The sequence below is a fragment of the Musa acuminata genome, chromosome BXJ3-10 (assembly GCF_036884655.1).
Source record: "Musa acuminata AAA Group cultivar baxijiao chromosome BXJ3-10, Cavendish_Baxijiao_AAA, whole genome shotgun sequence".
NCBI lineage: Eukaryota > Viridiplantae > Streptophyta > Magnoliopsida > Zingiberales > Musaceae > Musa > Musa acuminata.
The window spans coordinates 31,075,555-31,094,297 of record NC_088358.1 but is presented as its reverse complement, the minus strand read 5'-3'; the positions used below and the strand labels follow the sequence as shown (position 1 = coordinate 31,094,297).

Genomic DNA, 18,743 nt, shown 5'->3' with positions numbered 1-18,743 from the left:
TTGTTTTGCATCTAAACATTATTTTCAGATTCCTATGTTTCCTAATGTTATTTTCTCACCTTTTGTTTTAATGTGAAATAACAACATTATTTTCATATTATATTGTTTCTTTGAGTTCTTTCTTACACTACCATTCTCCATCTAAATGTTTATCTTACATCATACATACATACATATATACATACACACACCATCATCTAACTTACATCATACATACATACATATATACATACACACACCATCATCTAACTCTGTAGGGATGGAAATGTGTGCTGAAAGTATAGTTAAAGACCCTCACCCACTCTCCACAGGTGATGTTGGAGAGAGATGCACTAAATTGTTTGACCATGTGGTGGACAATTCAAAGATGAGGAAAAGAAATTGGCAACAAAATGACCAGGTGCATCTTCCTTTAATTCCATTAACTGGTGGGATAACAGGTTCTCATGTTCTGCTGACCACAAAGTATTGACTTGGACTAGCTTGTTTAACAAACCAGATTTCCCAAGATCACATATTTTGTTTAAGCCTTCACACTGAAATGACATTCTTGGACCAGCTTCAATCTTATGTGAAGAAGATCCCCATGGTATCTTCCATCACTGTTGGTGTTGATTCTGCAGCTCAAATCTCTCCATGTCACTAAACTTGTTCTCTTCTGCTGCCAACAGGTGATTTTTCATGGTCAACTGTTCCTGCCAAAAGAACTGCCACTTATCTGTAATATAATGGATGCTAATCATGTCTTGTATCAAACTTCTTCTCACCTGAACATTGACAGCAAGACAGAGAGTGGCATGTCAGCCAAGATCAATACTGTCAAAAGAATGGCTGATAAAACAATTCTCACAGTACAAAGAAGAAATCAAGTTGCAAGGTTGCCACCAGCTGTGGAAGAAGTGCAGGCAATGTTTTTGTATCAGTAGTTAGCATGTAGGAAGAGATCACACAGGATCTGAAGCTTGCAAAACAATTTCTCCTTAAACAGGCCAACAATGTTTATGGCTAATTGGTGGTCTTTCGAGCAACTGAATCAAACCAAAGTTTACTAAGGAGAACAAGAAAACTCTCAAAATCTTCTCTGCAGAACACAAGCCTCACAAACTACTTCACTTTAGAATCTAAACTTGTTCTACAAAGAAGTGCTTTGGCTGATAACAATGATTCATCATTACTGCATACAGTGATTCATGCCAACTATTTAGCCCGAAGTAGGAATAGAAGATAAAGCTTGGGAGGAACCGAACAAATCAATCCCCTCAATGATCAAGAAGAAGCCAGACTATAATCCGGTACATCTCAACAAGGCCGACTACCATCTATCACTCTCTCTCAAGATAATTAGACCAGAAAGACTACAATGGTACCTTGAAAAACTTATCCATTCAAGAAAGTTGGCAGGTTAATCATCCCAAGGCAAGAAAGACCATTTCAAATAGAATATACTTTTAAGAGTTGTGGAACAAAATCTTAAACTTTAACTATGATGAAGAAAGCAAGAATGTATACTAACATGATCAAATGTGGGTATTAAAAGGAACAGCTTAATTTAGAACCATGACACTGTAGCATAACATGCAAGGATTCTTCAAATCTACAACATATTTCGTAATCAAAATGATATCAACATGATATAATCAGGAAAGCATCCCAAAAACATGCTTGGCTGCGACATGGTGTTTGATCCCCATGCTCTACAATCGACTCAATCTACAGGTTTTCGGCAAAAAAGTGGAGGATTAAGGAATCACATCAAATTTGGAGGTATGTTTATCATTAATCTTGAAGCAAGTCTCATATTCTCAAATTGACGTAATTTTCACTGCTCCGAGAGGGGATGTATTCAAATCCCATTCTCGAAAACCGATACAATTTGGAGAAAATCTAAATGATAAGAGCATCTATATTCCATCACGAAAGATCTAATTGATTCTTTCGGGCAAGAAATTTATGGAGATATAGATCAGACAATGCTACAATGCTTGGGGATATCATATATTTACACCGAAAACATAAAGGCAAAATCACCAACTTTCGACTTTTGTATACCGTCATCGAGAAATCACATTGGCATTTCCATCCCAATTGCTGCCTCGACTTTGCGAACGCCTTCTGAAAAATGAACCTCTTTCATCCCTGTGAGAAAATGCAGGATGAGAATCTGAGCTCGGCTGTGAGGAAGAGGAAGCCGACCGTGACAGCCTGAATAATGAGAAGAAATTGCGAATGGTTTGACCAATTCCTCCGCTCTCCCTCCTCCTACCACTGCCTGTTGAAGTCCACGAGATCCTTCTTGGTGCTCCACGGTTGTTGAATCCACCGTCCATCTCGGTGTAAACCACTGGAAACTCTCGTTCCCCTGCTCTTCTCCCCCCTGAGAACCTCCCCACTGCAAAACCTCCACCCGGAAGCCTCCATATCGTCAACCCCACCGCCTCCTCCTCGTTCCTGGCGGCAGCAGCCTGCTCTTCGCCTTCTGCCACCGCCACACCCCGTCCTTGCACATCAGTTGGCATCTCGTGGCGGCAAACAGGACATGAATTCCGTAGCGAAAGCCACGGCAAGATGCAGTCTTGATGATAGATGTGCTTGCAAGGCATCTCCCGGGCCTCGATCCCAAGTTCGAACGGATCCATGCAGATGGCGCAATGGCAGTCTTTCCTTATGTGGTCGTCGACGATCTCTATGGTGGGCATTGACTCGACGGATGCCTTCGACGCAGGCGGATGCTCGCACCCCCTTCCCTGACCGATGCCGTTGAGCTCGATCTGGGCGAGCTGCTCGAGTAGGCGGTCGAAGCCTGAGCCCATTAGGAAATCCGAGATGCTTTCAGGCAAGGGGCGGAGGCCGGATCCGGTGCCGTCGTCGTAGAAAAGCTCGAAGCTGTTGGTGGTGGCTCGATCCGCCTCACGGGCGCCACCGTCGGGCTGGCCGCGGAGGACGATGACCGGATTAAAGGGAGAGCGGTCGCCAGAGGGGGACCGGCGGTTGCGGCCAAACCTGAGTTCGGATGACTGGCGGGTGCGGGCGGCCGCGGCGGACCAGCCGCTGCCGAGCGCGTGAGCGTCGGTGGAGGGCACCCGGCGGCGTCGGGGCTCGGCGGCCGGGTGGAGGCGGGGAGGAGGACTGCTGATCTCCTCAAGAAAGCCACCGTCGCAGTCGGGGCAGACGATGGCGTCCTGAGGCCACACCCGGACGGAGCGGCTACACCGGTAGCACCAGTACGACGACGCCGTCGCCATGGAAGAAGGCACCGAAACCGACCAAGAACACCCACAAAAACCCCACCAATCCCTCAAAAAATCCCAGAACAAAGACCCCGAAAAACACGATCTTTTGAATGAATCAAACGATTCAAATCCCACCTCCAACCCAAACCCCTCAAAAATTCCCAAAATCAAACGTAAAACCGACCAAATTCCTCCATCCGCTCGCGATCAAATCCTTCGACGCGGAGGCGAAATCCCAGAATCGGGTGGAGACGGAGCGGACCGAGGAGAGCAGGAAGAGTGGGATCTGGCGAGGAAGGGATCGGTGTAGAAGTGGGTGGTTCTTATTATCGGTGACCAAGCTTCAATGGCGGAACCGCGTGATGATGACGGCAGGTTTTGGACTTTTCCTCACGTTACCGGAGTCACCCATCCCCTCTTACGTCGCGTATTCGTATTGGGCGTGCCACTGACGCCGTCAACACGCCTCTCGGTCAAAGAAAAGTCGGGGGCACTCACCCATCCACGCGGTCCCACGATGCCACCTTCAACTCTCTCCAACCAACGAAAAGGTAAAGGATGGGTGTGTTTCGTTCGGGTATTAAAAGTATTTACTGGTCAACAGAACTCGGTGCCGCGTTGAAAGTTCCGTCGGTCACCGCCGCCCTGAGGACTTCCTTCCAGTCCACGAGCCAAAGGGAAGAAGCAAAGATCAACAATGCTATATCAAACATGCTCCGAAAACCAAGAAAATTTCATATAATTCAGACAAAAATACATAAGATAAATCCATGCTCCAAGGTGAAACAAAAGGAAAAAAGAGCAAACACCAGTTCCTGGAAGGAGCACTGGAGTTGACTAAAAGCAGCCATCAGTTCCCGGAAGATGCTGGGAAAAGACAAGAGGCTTTCTCTGTGCCAGTAGCAGTAGGAAACGGTCCTCGACTTTGAACTCTGGCAGTATCTTTTTCTCCTTCCTCCCTCCCTCAGAACTCAGGCCAAGGATGGTTGACTGCACGTGAGCCTGCGCCGCAGTGCTCCCTGTTGACTCACACATCCACTTAGCCCTGTTCCTTATCCTCTGCTTTTGCTTGCTGCGGCAGCAACTTTGGACCCACCGGTGCGAGAGACCAACTTTTTTACGCTGGAGATCTTTTTCTCGAGTGTGAGCTTGTCATCTTCTCCATCGTCCATTTGCTCCATCGGAATTGGCCAGAGAAAGATCAGCAGCCATGTGTAAAGAGCAGCAGAACATAAGTATGCTTTCTTTTACGTCATGGGATAACACATATCTCCTTTTCTGGATCAATCTGTGCTCCCAATGAGCAGGACAGAAGGTGGAATGCCAGCTTAGGGAGCAATCGACTGCTTGTGACATTGATATCTGATGTTACTCCACTCCATACATCTCCCCCTTGGAAACATCTAATTTTACTGGTAATTGTGTGTGTGTGTGTGTGTGTGTGAGAGAGAGAGAGAGAGAGAGAGAGAGAGAGAGAGAGAAGAGTAATGAGCAAAATGCCAATTAAATCAGGTAAAAAGCAACAGAAATTGTAGATGTGAATTTCTACCCCAAAAAAAGGAATATTATTTAATATTTTTATAAGTATTTCATTAAATTGCACATATGATACTCAATCTTGCAATGGTCAACGTTACTATCCAAAGTCAAAATAAATCCAATCCATCTCGAAGCCCAAGTCGAGTATGGGCCGAGAAATTGAAGTCCAAATCCTCGAATGATGGGTTCCGCTTGGGCAATTGATTGGGTCGAACCACCGGCCCTAATTGCGAGCCCTACTCTGCACTATCTCTACATCCTTCCCGTGACTTCTAGAAGGCCTAGTCGTGACCATAAAATTGGGGGCGGGGGTGGAGGAGAAGGAAGGATATTGATCGCAGTCGGCCTCTTCCAATTTTCGAGCGTCAGAAGGACTATGGCGGGCGACGGCTTGAAGTGGGATGGATTGCTCAAGTGGAGCCTCGCCCATGCCGATGGGACTCGCCCTCCTCGAAACTTGAGGTATTATTACACCGACCGATCCCTTTGCCCTGTATCGGCCGTCCCCTTTCCCTAGGGGTTTTGATGGCTTTAGAAGAGCTTCTCCTGCATGATCTGGCGAAGATGTCGATTCACGTGCGTGGTCGCTGTTCTTGATTCTGGTTTGTTTATTGGTTGGTTAGCGAGGAGGATAAGAAGTGGTTCATGGAAGCGATGCAAGCGCAGACCGTCGACGTGGTTAAGCGAATGAAGGAGATTACTTCTGTCATGAAAACCCCGGAGGATGTTTTGGAGGCACAGGGAGTCAAGCCGGAGGATATCGTAGGTAATGCCTTGGAGTAACTTATCGTTAGACAAAGCCTTCACGGACATAACTTCAAAAACTAGACAACTCTTCTCATGTGCATTTGAAGCGACACCAGTTGTCTCGATCTAAATATTCCAATTGAAACCAGTTCATCATTTGATTTCAGGATTTAGCAGCTAGACATTTGTGTTTGCAGTGGCTACTTAAAACAATCACCTATATTATTGTGTATGAAGGTTATTGATTTTCCATCTATATCCAAACCATCATGAGAGATTTGAAATGCATAGAAACTTTGTTAAGTGCTGGGTTAGAACTTCTCTTAAATTGATTGTTTTCATCTTGATTAGGGATCCTGAAAATACACTAGGTATAAATATAACTGGATTTAAGTTATAGGGGAACTTAAATTTATAGATGATTTCTTTAAATGGTAATTTGGTTGTTTTCACTACCTAGTTGTGAATTGATCTTCTTGCAATAATGCTTAGAAAGACCCTTAAATCATGGCTGATTTATTTTTACAAATATGTTGATATTTTTGGAACTTGGCTCTTGAGTCTTCTATTAGACGAGTCAACTTAAGGTTAACTCTTTTCTTCTTTTTTTTCAATTTTTTTCATTGGTAACTATTAGAACACTTAATGTCTGGATGGCCTCTATCTACATTTGTTAAGATTAAATAGGTAAGAGATAAACAATTGATTATAAAAGAATTGACATTTTCTTTTAGATAAAAGAAATTTTACCATATATTAGCACCTTAAAATTCTGAGTCGAGCTCTTTGTAGAGATTGTCAAAGATTCTTGTTCCTGCTGATAGAGACAAGCTTGAAATGTCAATTTTTTTTTATTATCAAGGGTAAAATTTGTATCAAGGACAACCAGACCATCATTGTCGGTTCCACAGCTATAATGACCAACTTGTTTTTTTTAATGAATATTGATCTTTTGGTCAGCTGAGCCCAAATAGTTGGTACATCATGTTTCTTGTTGTTGAATGATCCTCTAATCATTCTATAGCTATTATCTGTTAAATCTTAAAATGCTGAATTGTTTTTTGCTATTTCAGTTCTGTGTCTATATGTGTACGTATATTTATTTCTGGTATAAATTGTAAGGCAAAATGATAAAATTATCCGGTCTACTTTTCTCACTGGCAGATTGTCTTTTTCATATTCATCACTCACAAGATTATTTGTATCTTGCAGAAATGTTGGATGAGCTTCAAGAGCATGTCGAGTCTATTGATATGGCAAATGGTAAGTGTAAATGATTTTGTACTTGCTTTCTTTTGGAAGTTGTTTAACACAACACCGGTTGAATAAATTCATTTATCTCGTGTTACAATTACACTTCGTAGTATGTGGATTCATGCTTCATGTACAGCCGAACTGTATAATGGTCTGGCTTCTAATGTTCTCAATGTCATGGTTGTCAAAGTCATGAAACCTGTTCATTCAACTATATCTATGTCAAATCACAGGCATCTCAGCTGCTTTCAATCCTGATTTTAAGTAACCTCTAATCAGTCAGTTCTGTTCATAAGGAATATAAACTTTGGGCACTATAAGATGTTTATTATGTTTTTTTTCCTTATTCATTGATGATATGCTTTTGCATGTTTTCCTAGTTGAAATATATGTGCCAACTGTGTTGTCTTTTGTGGCACTTCAGAAAGAGTCCCTGTTATGTGGCTGTCTTATATGATAACCACAGCCATGGATTTAAGTGTTTTTCGTATTACTCTGAACAGCCTTACAATCTGCTATCTGATGTAGATAACATGTAAAGGGTCACAGAGGATGATGTATCCCAAAGTTTTTTTTTCGTACTTGTGTCTCTTTTCTATTGCCTCTGTTATCCTCTGCATTTATAGATGCATAAAGCTTTGTAATTGAGGTGGTTATGACATTTAATTAAACTCTCTTCTGAGTTCTTAGATATGACTTCTTGTGGATATAGTGCAAACTGCTTTTTATCTATTTTTTTTTACTGGAAAATGCTACGTTTGAGGTCAGAAACCATGTTGATGAGAGACAATGTTTTAAATGCTGAGCCTTGTTTGTCTTGTTTTGAAATTTGTATCCTGTGAAAGCTTAAACAGTGACACCGAATGGTAGTCTATCATTTTTCTCGTGAAGCCAACAGATCTTCTGATTGGCTTGATATTTGTGGTAACACTCTTGGTTTTCTTGAACTTGTTATCTCTGCTTTTAGAGGGGCTCATATTAGATCGGGACCTTTGGTTCGTCAGGAGCCTATTTGACCATGTGCTCCTTGAACACAGTCTGTACAAAGCACTTGATCATGATTAAAGGAAAGTTCAGATTTTGTTAGCTATACTCGTATCTTCTTTTGACCATATCACATCATAGTTTCATGGTTTGTTTCTCATGCTTTGCTTCATGCTTTATGCTATCCATGTGCCCTTGTCACAAGAGATTAGTTTTTCTGACTATAACTTTTTTATCAGCTGATTATGAGAATTAATCTCTGCCTTGATATTTTTAGTTAGAAATTTAAGCCCTTAACTTTTTTGTGAATGACATCATTTATTTTGTCTTAATGCACTAGATTTGCACTCAATTGGTGGTTTAGTCCCTCTGCTTGGTTACCTTAAAAACTCTGATTCTGGTATTCGAGCAAAGGCTGCAGATGTTGTAACTACCATTGTGCAGAACAATCCCCGCAGTCAGCAACTTGTGATGGAAGCCAGTGGTCTTGAGCCTCTCATGTCAAATTTTACATTGGATCCTGATTTAGCTGTTCGCACAAAAGCTCTTGGTGCTATATCATGTATGTATCTATTATTATCCATGTTGTCTAATCCACACAACAAAATGTGGACTGATTTTTCTCTGCATATGCTAACTTGATAGTCTGAAATGATTCTTTTGTTTCTTGTTCTTTTTGGTGCCTAATGATGCAGCTCTGATTCGAAACAACAAGGCTGGAATTGCTGCATTTCGTCTAGCAAATGGTTATGCTGGGCTCAGAGATGCATTGGGTTCGGACAATGTTAGATTTCAAAGGTTTTGGTTTTCCATTTCCCCTCTTTTTTTTTTCCCCGCTAGAGCACTGTTCCCTTGGCTATCGTTAAGTGTTTGACATTTTTTATCTTGGTTTGCGAGGGTTTAGTGATGGTTGCTAGCCTGACTTTGCTATAATCGAGTTAATGCTTTTTCAGTGCGTATGAGAGCAGATGTCATATTCTTCATGTCATCACCCTTCTAATCAGTTTTTTTTTTCCCATCATCGTCCAGGAAGGCACTTAACTTGATTCAGTACCTGCTTAAGGAGAACAATTTGGATTGCAATATTGTTACAGAACTTGGGCTTCCACGGCTCATGGTGCATCTGGTCTCCAGTGATGACTCGAATGTGCGAGAAGCCGCTCTAGGTGGCCTTCTGGAGCTTGCACGGGACCGGACATCTGGAAGCAGCACCGTGCTAGCCGAAGAAGATAAGCTGAAACAAATCCTTGAGAACCGTATCGAGAATATCAGCTCAATGTCAGCCGAAGATCTTGGAGCTGCTAGGGAGGAGAGGCAACTAGTCGATTCCCTCTGGAGCACATGTTACAATGAGCCATCCTCCCTCCGAGAGAAGGGTCTGATGGTGCTTCCGGGTGAGGAGGCGCCCCAGCCTCCGCCTGATGTCGCGGGCAAAATTTTTGAGCCACCATTACGTGCTTGGGCAGCATCGAAACAACTACAAAAAGGGGGCTCAAATTCAGCTGAAGATAAGAAGCAAGCGAAGCCGCTGCTGCTGGGCCCCGGCCCGGTAGGTTCAAGTTTGAGTTCCAACCAAGAGCAACAGAATCCCAACTGAGGTGGTGGAAGGGCCAGTTTTAATCGGCAGGAGGGAGTAGTGTCATTGCTTCCTAGTCTCTGTTCTCTTGTACTTCTAGTCATGTTTCTTTCCTTAATCGTCTGTTATGTTTTGGCAAGGCCGATTCGAGTTTCTCTAACACATTTTCCCATCACCTAAATCATGGTTCCAACTAAATAACAAAGTAGAAGGTTGTGCTTGTATGATCAGTGGGGAGGGAAACATCGATGACAGCTTTGCTCACCGAGATGATTTTGGTGTCACATTTTGTTCCAACTAATATCACTCCTCTCTCTACTAAATGGAGTGTTAATCCTATGTACCCTCATTTTTACATGTATTTATTCAAACACATTATTGATTGGCTTGCCATCTATGGTGACCTACCTGGAACAGTTCTTTTGGGTGCTTACGGATTTAGTCTTTCCACTTATGTGGTGTCACGGATTTAGATGATTTTGCTTAAGTCGTGCAGCACCTTTGCGTGTTCGTTCGCAAGGGTCAGTCTCCCCGAAACCTCTCATGGTCCCTTAGGACCTATAAAAGAGAAAACGGGTTAGAGAAAGCGTCTCACTCGGGAGCCACAAGCAAACATTCCAGGAAACACTTCATAGATAATGCAAATTACAAACAGACTTTACAAGCTCTGAACAGTTGCACAACAAAGGGTCAAATTGGTCCACTACAGATCGAAAATCTCTCACAAGTGTCCATATGACACAACCTTTATTTATAAGCCTAAAGCGGCCACCAAACCTAACTAAATTTGGACTATTAAGCCTTTGGTTGTCCCTCTACATGTTGTGCAAAGCATGAACATACCAAAAGACACGGACATACATAAGCGTTACATCAAACATCTTGTTTAGATGTTTGTCCGTGACATTCTCCTCCACCCATTCCTTCGATGTCCTTGTCAAAGCCTTTGTCGACACTACAACTTCTTGTATTTACTAGGTTTTCAATCTTCTGCTCCAACTGCAACGTGCCTCTTGGCTCCCTGCTGCTCTCCGCTATTGTTGTTGAGTAGTCGAACTTTTGATCTGCTATGCTGCTTCAACTCGCCAATGACTCTGACTCTTGTGTGGGGTTGGCTGAGTTGTGTTGATCCCTGTTGGTTCCTACGGATCCTTCAAATAAAGGAAAAGACCATCTTTACTTTGCGTCAGTCTCTCAAATGCCTCATGCTACTTATATTGGGTGGATGCTTGTTGGAGCTTTAACGAGCATCGCCTCACAAACTTTTGATGTTTTTGGGTCCTTCCTCCATAATTTGCCCATTGGCTCTTATTTCACTTAGTTGTCACTTCCAAGTAGGTTCGCATCACTTCTGTTTTCGATTGACATTCTATTGGGAAATGAAGTTGATAATCTACTCTCAGTAGCACTAATCACTATTGGTGAGGATTTGACAACTATTGTCTTCCATTATCTTTGAAGGGTCTTTGAACATATGCAGAGCTCCTCTACTGGATAGATAAGAGAATTGGGGTACTCGGTTTCGCCCATTCTCTTGAGAGTTGAGAAGGTAATGATTACTTGACTTCGCCAACCTCCTCAAGGGTTGTACTCCATGCATCGAGCTGGTTACTAGCCTTCACCCGCTCTTTGCTCATACTTCTGAAGCACTCGAAGTGTTTGCACTCCTTGCATTGAGTTAGTTACTATGATTCATCTTCTCAATGCCATCGAACTTCTGGAATGCCGAGTTTTCACCCCAACTTGGAGTAATTCTCTAATAGATTTGGTCGCCTCTAGAATTGTACCGTCTTCTCCATCAACCCTGTCGCATACTCTACTGAGTAGCAAAAGTCCAGCACTACGAACTGCTTGTTTCGTTCCTTGGTCGTGCACTCTTGCATTACCCAAAGTCCTTCACTTTCGACTATCTTGATTAGAAGCTCATTGGCACCAATCTTACGAAGTTCCTTGGCCTCTGCCCTTCAGCTTTGTCTTGGTACTTGGAGTTTGCCTCTACATGCTCCACCTCCTCGGCCCCTTTGACGACCAAACACTCTCCCTCTATGAGAGCAAGGGATCAATGACTTTCACAGAAGTCCCGCCTTTACGGTACCATGGCACTGCCATGCCCATGGCCCTACTATCCGTCGCCTCGCATCTACATCCCTTTTCTTCATGATCAGTAGATATGTCTCTGTGGCACTCCTTCGAGTCCACCTTCATTCTAACTGATGCTTGATTTTGGATAGCTAAGTCCCTCTGGACTCGTTGTCGCTTCCTCGCCCCTTTCGACCCCCTGCTTCAACACCTCTGTGTTCTCCAAACAACTCTCTTTGGTCGATAGAAAGACATACTGCAACTCTCATGCATGGCCTCTACCATCACGTTGTAGGGTTTACATCGATTCTGTTCTCATTGGCTTCCTTGGTAGCAACGTTCACTTACTCGACCTTGTCCTCTGACTTGCTGGGCTCCCTTAAACGAATATGGGCTCTAGAGCAGTTCAACTCTCCAACTGCTTCGATCATACATCTGCATGATCAAGTCCCTCCTATGAGACTCACTGGTACTTGCATTCGAACTTTTCCCTTGGTGGAACATAGCCCTTATATGTTGATGACCAAGGCTTTCGTCTGATGCAAAATTTGATGCATGCACGGAAGACCCGCCTCTGCGGTACCAAGGCCTTCACTCCTTGAATTCATAGCCCTTCTTACCGTCGTGTTGTTCACTGAAGTGAAGCTTCCAATAACTCCCGATCATACCTCCGTTTGATCTAGTCCCTCACAGGACTATGTCGTGTATATTACATTGCCACGAACTATTCCACCATGATCCGCTGCACCATGTCGCCTCCTGATGACATCTCCATTGTATTCTGATCCTTGTGGGATGAACTCGAATTGTGATCCCTCCATGTGTGGCCTCTACCAACACATCGCAAGGTCTCTTCCACCTTCGATTTTGTTCACTCCTTTGGCAATCAACATTCATCCACCCGCTCTTGAGTCATACCTAAATGAAGCACCGCTCTAGGACAGTCCGTCGCCTAGTAGCTCCCGAAGTCCATGGACTTCGCTGAAAGTGGTGCACCATTGTCTGGATCCTGGGCCTCTGCCCCTACCAACACAATCTCCGCTGCGCACCGCTTCCTTCATGGCAACTTGAATGACAACACTGTGGCATATTCTTCAAGAGTACCCGCCTCTACGTCCTCTTGCCCCGTGCCAAGGCCTTCTGAACCCAACTATGATCGCAAGTTGAGTCGCCTTAGTTCCTCCATCAAATGCTTCTTCGAGATAAGGTGCATGTGCCCAGAATCTCCCTTCGTCTTTGGCACCATACAAGATGAGTCTGCTCCATTAGAATGAATAACCCATGGAATAACATGATCCTACTCTTGCCTCTGCAAGAGTTCATGTCCTTGACCTATGTCCAAGGAAAGCTCTGTGCCTCCGCTCCATGTTCCATCTTCTATGCTGGCTCATTTTATGCGGCTTGGGTACTTCACAAAGGTATACCCAAGTTGCTTTGCTCCTCGTTTTTGCATTGACTTGATGATGGCCCTCGCGCCCACCATTCCATGGGTCAGCCCTCCCTTGAGTCTAATCTTCATATCGACTCCAAGTGTACCTTCATTTGTGTTTCTTTGGGTCACTCCCCCACTTGATCTCACAATGCATCCACCAATGCATTCTCTCAAGTGAGATCATGCGATGACTCCTCGCCGCTCGCTTGGTCCATTGAGCTTCATGGAGTTATTGTTTTTGAGGACTTCTCCTCAATATATGCGGTATGTTGCACATGATTCTCCCTCTGGAGAGTCGGGACTTATCCCTCCTGGATATCTATCCCGTTGGAGCAACATCTCTCTTCATTTCAGAGACCACCATCCCCTTGGACTACTTCGATTTGCTAAACAAATTACGCATTGTTCTGCCTCCTGCAAACGCACTTTGCTAAATTGTGACTCCACATTAATATAACCCCCACTGCACCACTCAAGGCCTAGCAACATGCTGAACTCGCTACACACTTCAGCCTCCTACGGACGTATCCTTCATATGCCGAAGAGATAGTTTCAATGCTCCATAGCGCCGAGTTTCGGTCACCTTGGGATGGCCACGAATATTCCATCATCCGCATACAAGCCCGTGCATGAGTACCGAATTCTTCGAGTTAGCAATTCCCCTCCACCTCTGTGAGCTTTGCATAACTCTTTTGGTCGCCCAGCAACTCATTTCACCTTGCATGGTCTCATCCTTTACCAAGCGCCTCACTTGCCTTGAGCACCATTAAGTATAGTTGTCAACGTTGAGCTGTAGCTCAAACTCAGCTATCCCAACCTTTGTGCGCTTCGCATTCTTCCAAGTTTGTTTGTTCTCGTGGTGCCTCTTGCGTTAAGGGTTGGTCATTCATCTGAATGTTAAACTCAAATGCTCACTCCTCCGAGCGACTCCTTTTCCCAACATCTCCATGCCCGTTTTCTCCCAATCGGTCGCGCGTGTGCTGACTGCCTTTAACGCAGCTTCGCTAGGTCCCCCACGTTTGCATGCCAAGTGTTTCTATGAGTTCTTGTCCGGCTCTGATACCATCTGTCACGGACTTAGCTGGTTTTGCCTAAGTCGTGCGGTACCCTTACGTGTCCGTACGCAAATGTCAACTTCCCCGAAACCTCCCATGTTCTCTGAGGACCTACAAAAGAGAAAACGGGTTAAAGAAAGCGCCTCACTCGGGAGCCACAAGTAAATATTTCAGAAAACACTTTATAGACAATGTAAATTACAAACATACTTTACAAGCTCTGAACAGTTGCACAACAAATGGCCAAAATGGTCCACTACAGATCAAAAATCTCTCACAAATGTTCACATGACACCATCTTTATTTACAAACCTAAAACGATCATCAAACCTAACTAAATTGAGACTACTAAGTCTTCGACTGTCCCTCTACATGTTGTGCAAAACATGAATATATCAAAAGACATGAACATACATAAGCATTACATCAAATATTTTATTTAAAAATTTATCCGTACAGTGAGACAGACAAATCAGATATTTCCAAGCGTCCACCAATTATTCGATACAATTTATTTCATTCAGTAGAATTCGTGGGGCACATAGAAAAAAGAGAGATTGAATTCTCAAGGTCTTCTTCCCTGTTGCACTCGTCAGTGCATCATTCAGTATATCACAGCATATCTTTTCCAATCTACTGCTGGAATCATCACTGGTTTCGTGTCCAGAAGCTTAAATCCTCCATGAATTCTCATTCTCATGGCCTCCATCCAAAGCGTTGGAGCGAACATGAAAGCTGGGTGCGCGGTTTTGGTGCTCGTCCTTCTCGGCACTCTCCTGCCTCTTGACCACTGTAAGAAACTCTTTGCCAACCACTACTGTTTTCCTCCCTCCCTCTTTAAGATTCTGAGAAGGAAGCCTGAATCTCTTCGAAGCTATGGCATGTAACTTCGTTTTGTTCCCTTCTCGTTTCTAACAGGCCGGGACGTGCCGACGCTGCCGGAGAAATCGTCCAACGCCGGCCCTGAGAGCATCGAATATGGAAGCAAGTTCGCAGCTTGCTACCCCACGACTTGCGACAATGGCGACCAATGCTTCTGCTGCAGGTTCGCGCCGGGTTCTGCGTGCTTTCCTACCGAGGGCGAGTGCAGGGATAGTTGCCGTCGATGATGTCCCAAATGCCCCCTGCCGTGCGCCAGTTTGACCTTCAACAACTGTAGGATCGATGTATAAGGCTTTGTTCCTCAAATAAAAATTGCATTTTGCTGCTTTGGTAATGACATGATTAAGATTCCAAGAAATTAAAAAGTGATCATTGATTGAAATGAAATGCCTCCTCTATTCTCGGACCAAAGAAATAGTCATGTTGGTTTGGATCTCAACATGATCTTTGCTAAATTGTATGAGGACGGTTATGTCCACTCTGTCAGCCTCCCTATCGACGCCTCAAGTTGGCATCTCCTTCCCCGCATCCACAGCCTCCACATCCGGGTGACGGTGACCACCTCCACCCCAGCTGCGATCATATAATCTCCTCTCCACATCTCCGTCTCCGCACCCCGAACGCCATGGAGATCAAGATCCCAAGACGAGGAGACGGGAAGAACGGCAAGGAAGCCGAGAAGCCCCCGAGCCGGCTCCAGAGGCAGGCACCGGGATCGCTACAGCTCGACGCCAAGATGAAGGACGCCCTTGCGTCGCCGGAGAACGCCGCTACTTCCGCTCCGATCCCCTTGCTGTCCCCGCTTGTGCCGTCTCCGCCGCTGTGGGACGTTCAGGAAACAGGCTCCCGAGGGGAGGAGGGCGAAGGCGTCGATGGCGCCGGTGGGGACGTGGGCATGGAGACGACTTCCCCGCCATCTCCGCCGGAGGGATGGCGTCACCCGGCTCTGGCCGTGGCGGCCGCGGAACCCGCGTCTCTGGTCCCTCTCTTCGAGTTCCAGTGCTCCATGGTGCGCAACGTGCAATAGCTAGCTTGGTAGACGGCGCAACTCCCTTTGACGAGGTTGAAGTGGCATCCGTGGACGGCAGACGGTGGTGCCATCCGTCCGCATTGCTCTACGTGGGTGGGTGTAGATGAATGGATGCATTCCAACGCTGGGATTGGTGACATTATAGTTCTTTGTGTTGTCTTACTATAATCTTCAAACAAGTACAATAAACTTATGTTAATTGATCATAATTAACGTTACAAAGTTAAGCTAACAACAGAGGTCCTAAAAGACATGAACACTGGGAAAAGCTCTTATCGTTTTTGCACGACATGAAGACAGCCCCCACCACCTAAAATCTTATTGGATTCATCGAATCTTAGATGGCTTGACCAACTCGATAGCTTTACGTAAACTGACAACGACTTGGCACCAAAGTCAAACACATATACTGCTCCAACAAGCGACGTTGGCATGCAGCTCATCATAAGAGAGCAGGACGAAAAGAAATCAAGGTCTCTGGTTTGCTATCTGCAAAGACCATACCAACCCATGACAGTCCAAGAAAGAACAGAGATGCCATGATTCCATCCCTCGGAGAAGAAGATGCATGAATGAATGAATGGTACTCACAAACCAACATAGTATAAGAGATCTCCGGAGGAATTAGCAAACACTCCTGTGTCGAGCAGAATTGTCTTTACGAATTCCCCATGGCGGCCACGAATTAGCAAACCATTAACCTTCTTCAATCCAGAGGAGGTCTGTGCCTGGAATCGGCCTTCCTGCAACTTAGAATCTGAGCGAGTGGCGTCTTCTTTCCTCGTACCAGCACATGCAGCTCAGCCCGACGAGCACCTCCACGATGGCCGCCTCCGTCTTCTCCCTGTCCGAGAAGTGCAGGGTCTGCATTAGCAGCGCCCTCGGCCGGGGGTCGAACCGTTGCTGCCGCTCCATCTGGCGCTCTTCCTGCCACCGCAGCGTGTCGTGCCCCACCGGCCCTAGCCAGGTCAGGATCCTCCTGACCGCCTCGTTCCACCCCTCCGCCAGCGACCCGTCCACCGTCCCGCCCTCCCTCCTCCAGCACTCCCTCAGCTTGGCCCTTACCGCACCCTGCATCGCCGACGGCATCATCTGATACAACTCCGCCCTCGTCGCCTCCTCCTCCTCGTCTTCGGCTTCGTGGCTGTCGACTGACCTCATCGCCAGTAGCTTCTCGGCTAGGACGATTACGTTGGCGTACCGCAACGGCAATCCCGACCCCCCGACGGTGGTCGGGCCTGCTTCCAACAGGCTGCTCAGACTCTCGAACGGCTTTTTGAGCGATCCCTTGGCTACGAATATGGGAGCTGAATTCCTCAGGATGGGGACGGCCATCGCCAGCGGCCGGTCGAGCGGCCCCGAGGAGTGCTTGCTGGGGTTATGTGGGTTGCCGCCGCGGAGCAACAGAGTCCGACGGTTTCTGTTGGGTAGCGGAGGCAAGCCTAGGACGCAGGGGCCGAAGACGGCGCAGATCCTGGCGAAAACGGTGATCACGGCGCGGACCATGAGCTTCACGACCTTGTCGAAGGTCTTGTTCCAGAGGGACTCCTCCTTGAGCCGCCGGACCTTGTGGCGCTGCGAACGGAGATCGAGCTGGACGGCGGAGGGGACGCCGGGCTTCTGCGTCGGGATCGGGCCGCTGTGCCGCCGCCACTGCTGCTCCATCCGCCGCTCGGACGCCTCCAGCTCGTTCAACGCCTCCATCTCCGCGTGCAGCCGGGAGGTCGTCGCCACGTACCTCTCCATCCTCTTGACCCGCTTTTCGACCCCCTTCGCGGTGGAGCCAAGCCCGACCCTCTCCAAGTCAGCGACGCGGCCGCCGGTAGGGGCAGAGTAGACCCCGCCGGCCTTGAGGTCTGCGTAGAACCGGTCGAAGCCCGAGAGAAGGGCGTCGCAGCACTTGGCGCCGAGGCGGGAGACAACAGAGGCGGCCTTATCGAGCTCAGCAACCAGCTCGGCACAGGCGAGGCGGAGGAGGAAGGGCTGGTCCCTGGAGGTCAGGTAGGCCACGCCCTGGGAGCGCATATCCGTCCGGAGTCGGCGGACCTCGTCATCGGCAAGGGAGCGATAGAGGGAGACGAGACGCGACATAGCAGCCGCGGCCTCAAACGCGAGGATCCCGACGACAGGTCGCTCCGGGTCGATGCTGCCCATTCGGGTCCGGAGATCCGCGAGCACCCTCGGAACTCCCATGTAGCAGGACACAAGAATTGAAGGGAGAAGCACAAGACAAAAACAGAGAAACGGGATCAGCTCGGCGTTGCTCAACTGTTCGGATTAATGCTTCTGATAACTGCTGCTGGAATTGGATTCGGTGGTAGCAGTGTGGGGATATATGAGGGAGAAGGATGGCGACGGCATGCGCATCGCCATTTCCTAGAGCCTTCTCTTCTCGGGGGACGCGGTTGCCCGACAGCAGAGGAATCGCCGCAAACGAAACGGATGGAGATAAGCATATCGATGAATCAGGTCGGCAATGTAGACACAAGGAGAGATCGCAGGCGTAAAGTCAACTGCGTTTACCGCCGCACTGTTTGTGGTTTCCCTACACGTGTCATTTACTTGGCCCACATGCCTACCTCCAATCACAAAGCAGGTATACGTATTCTTCTCCTCTTAATCTAATCCTCCCGCGGGCTCTCGCTCATCTCTCTCTCTCTCTCTCACAGGTTTGGTCAACGCATTGCCCAGCTTTGGAGTTCAATGGCCACGGCGCGTTGTTTGCGTCCCAAAGTCGACGACACGGCGACGCCCGTAGTGTGTGGGGTGGGACGGGCCGCCTGCAGCTGCCATCACTTAACGTGCGCGTCCGGTGGCCGTCGGCGTCACACGGTGCATGCATGTTTACCCGTTACAGTTCTTAGCCACTTGTTTTGCTTGAGAATCTGTGGACCATAACGTTGACCATCGGTGTTCTGGTCAAAGCGTCGTCATT

General features: G+C 46.6%; 3 protein-coding genes across 3 annotated transcripts; 1 reads left to right on the top strand and 2 right to left on the bottom strand.

Moving 5' to 3' along the window:
• Positions 1-381: 381 nt before the first annotated feature.
• LOC135651844 (probable E3 ubiquitin-protein ligase RHC2A) lies at positions 382-3,537 on the bottom strand. Its single transcript, XM_065172355.1, has 2 exons — positions 2,050-3,537; positions 382-767 (listed from the first exon to the last, which is right to left on the bottom strand). Exon 1 carries the CDS (start codon positions 3,240-3,242, stop codon positions 2,052-2,054), a length of 1,191 nt encoding a protein of 396 aa, XP_065028427.1. The 5' UTR covers positions 3,243-3,537; the 3' UTR covers positions 382-767; positions 2,050-2,051.
• A 1,527-nt stretch (positions 3,538-5,064) lies between these two features.
• LOC135651184 (uncharacterized) lies at positions 5,065-9,723 on the top strand. The gene is made up of 6 exons (XM_065171068.1): positions 5,065-5,231; positions 5,393-5,535; positions 6,729-6,779; positions 8,095-8,316; positions 8,450-8,552; positions 8,784-9,723. Exons 1-6 carry the CDS (start codon positions 5,146-5,148, stop codon positions 9,349-9,351), a joined length of 1,173 nt encoding a protein of 390 aa, XP_065027140.1. The 5' UTR covers positions 5,065-5,145; the 3' UTR covers positions 9,352-9,723.
• Positions 9,724-15,988: 6,265 nt separating this feature from the next.
• LOC135651183 (protein PSK SIMULATOR 1-like) lies at positions 15,989-18,210 on the bottom strand. Its single transcript, XM_065171066.1, has one exon. The coding sequence runs from the start codon at positions 17,999-18,001 to the stop codon at positions 16,559-16,561; it is 1,443 nt and encodes a 480-aa protein (XP_065027138.1). The 5' UTR covers positions 18,002-18,210; the 3' UTR covers positions 15,989-16,558.
• Positions 18,211-18,743: the final 533 nt, after the last annotated feature.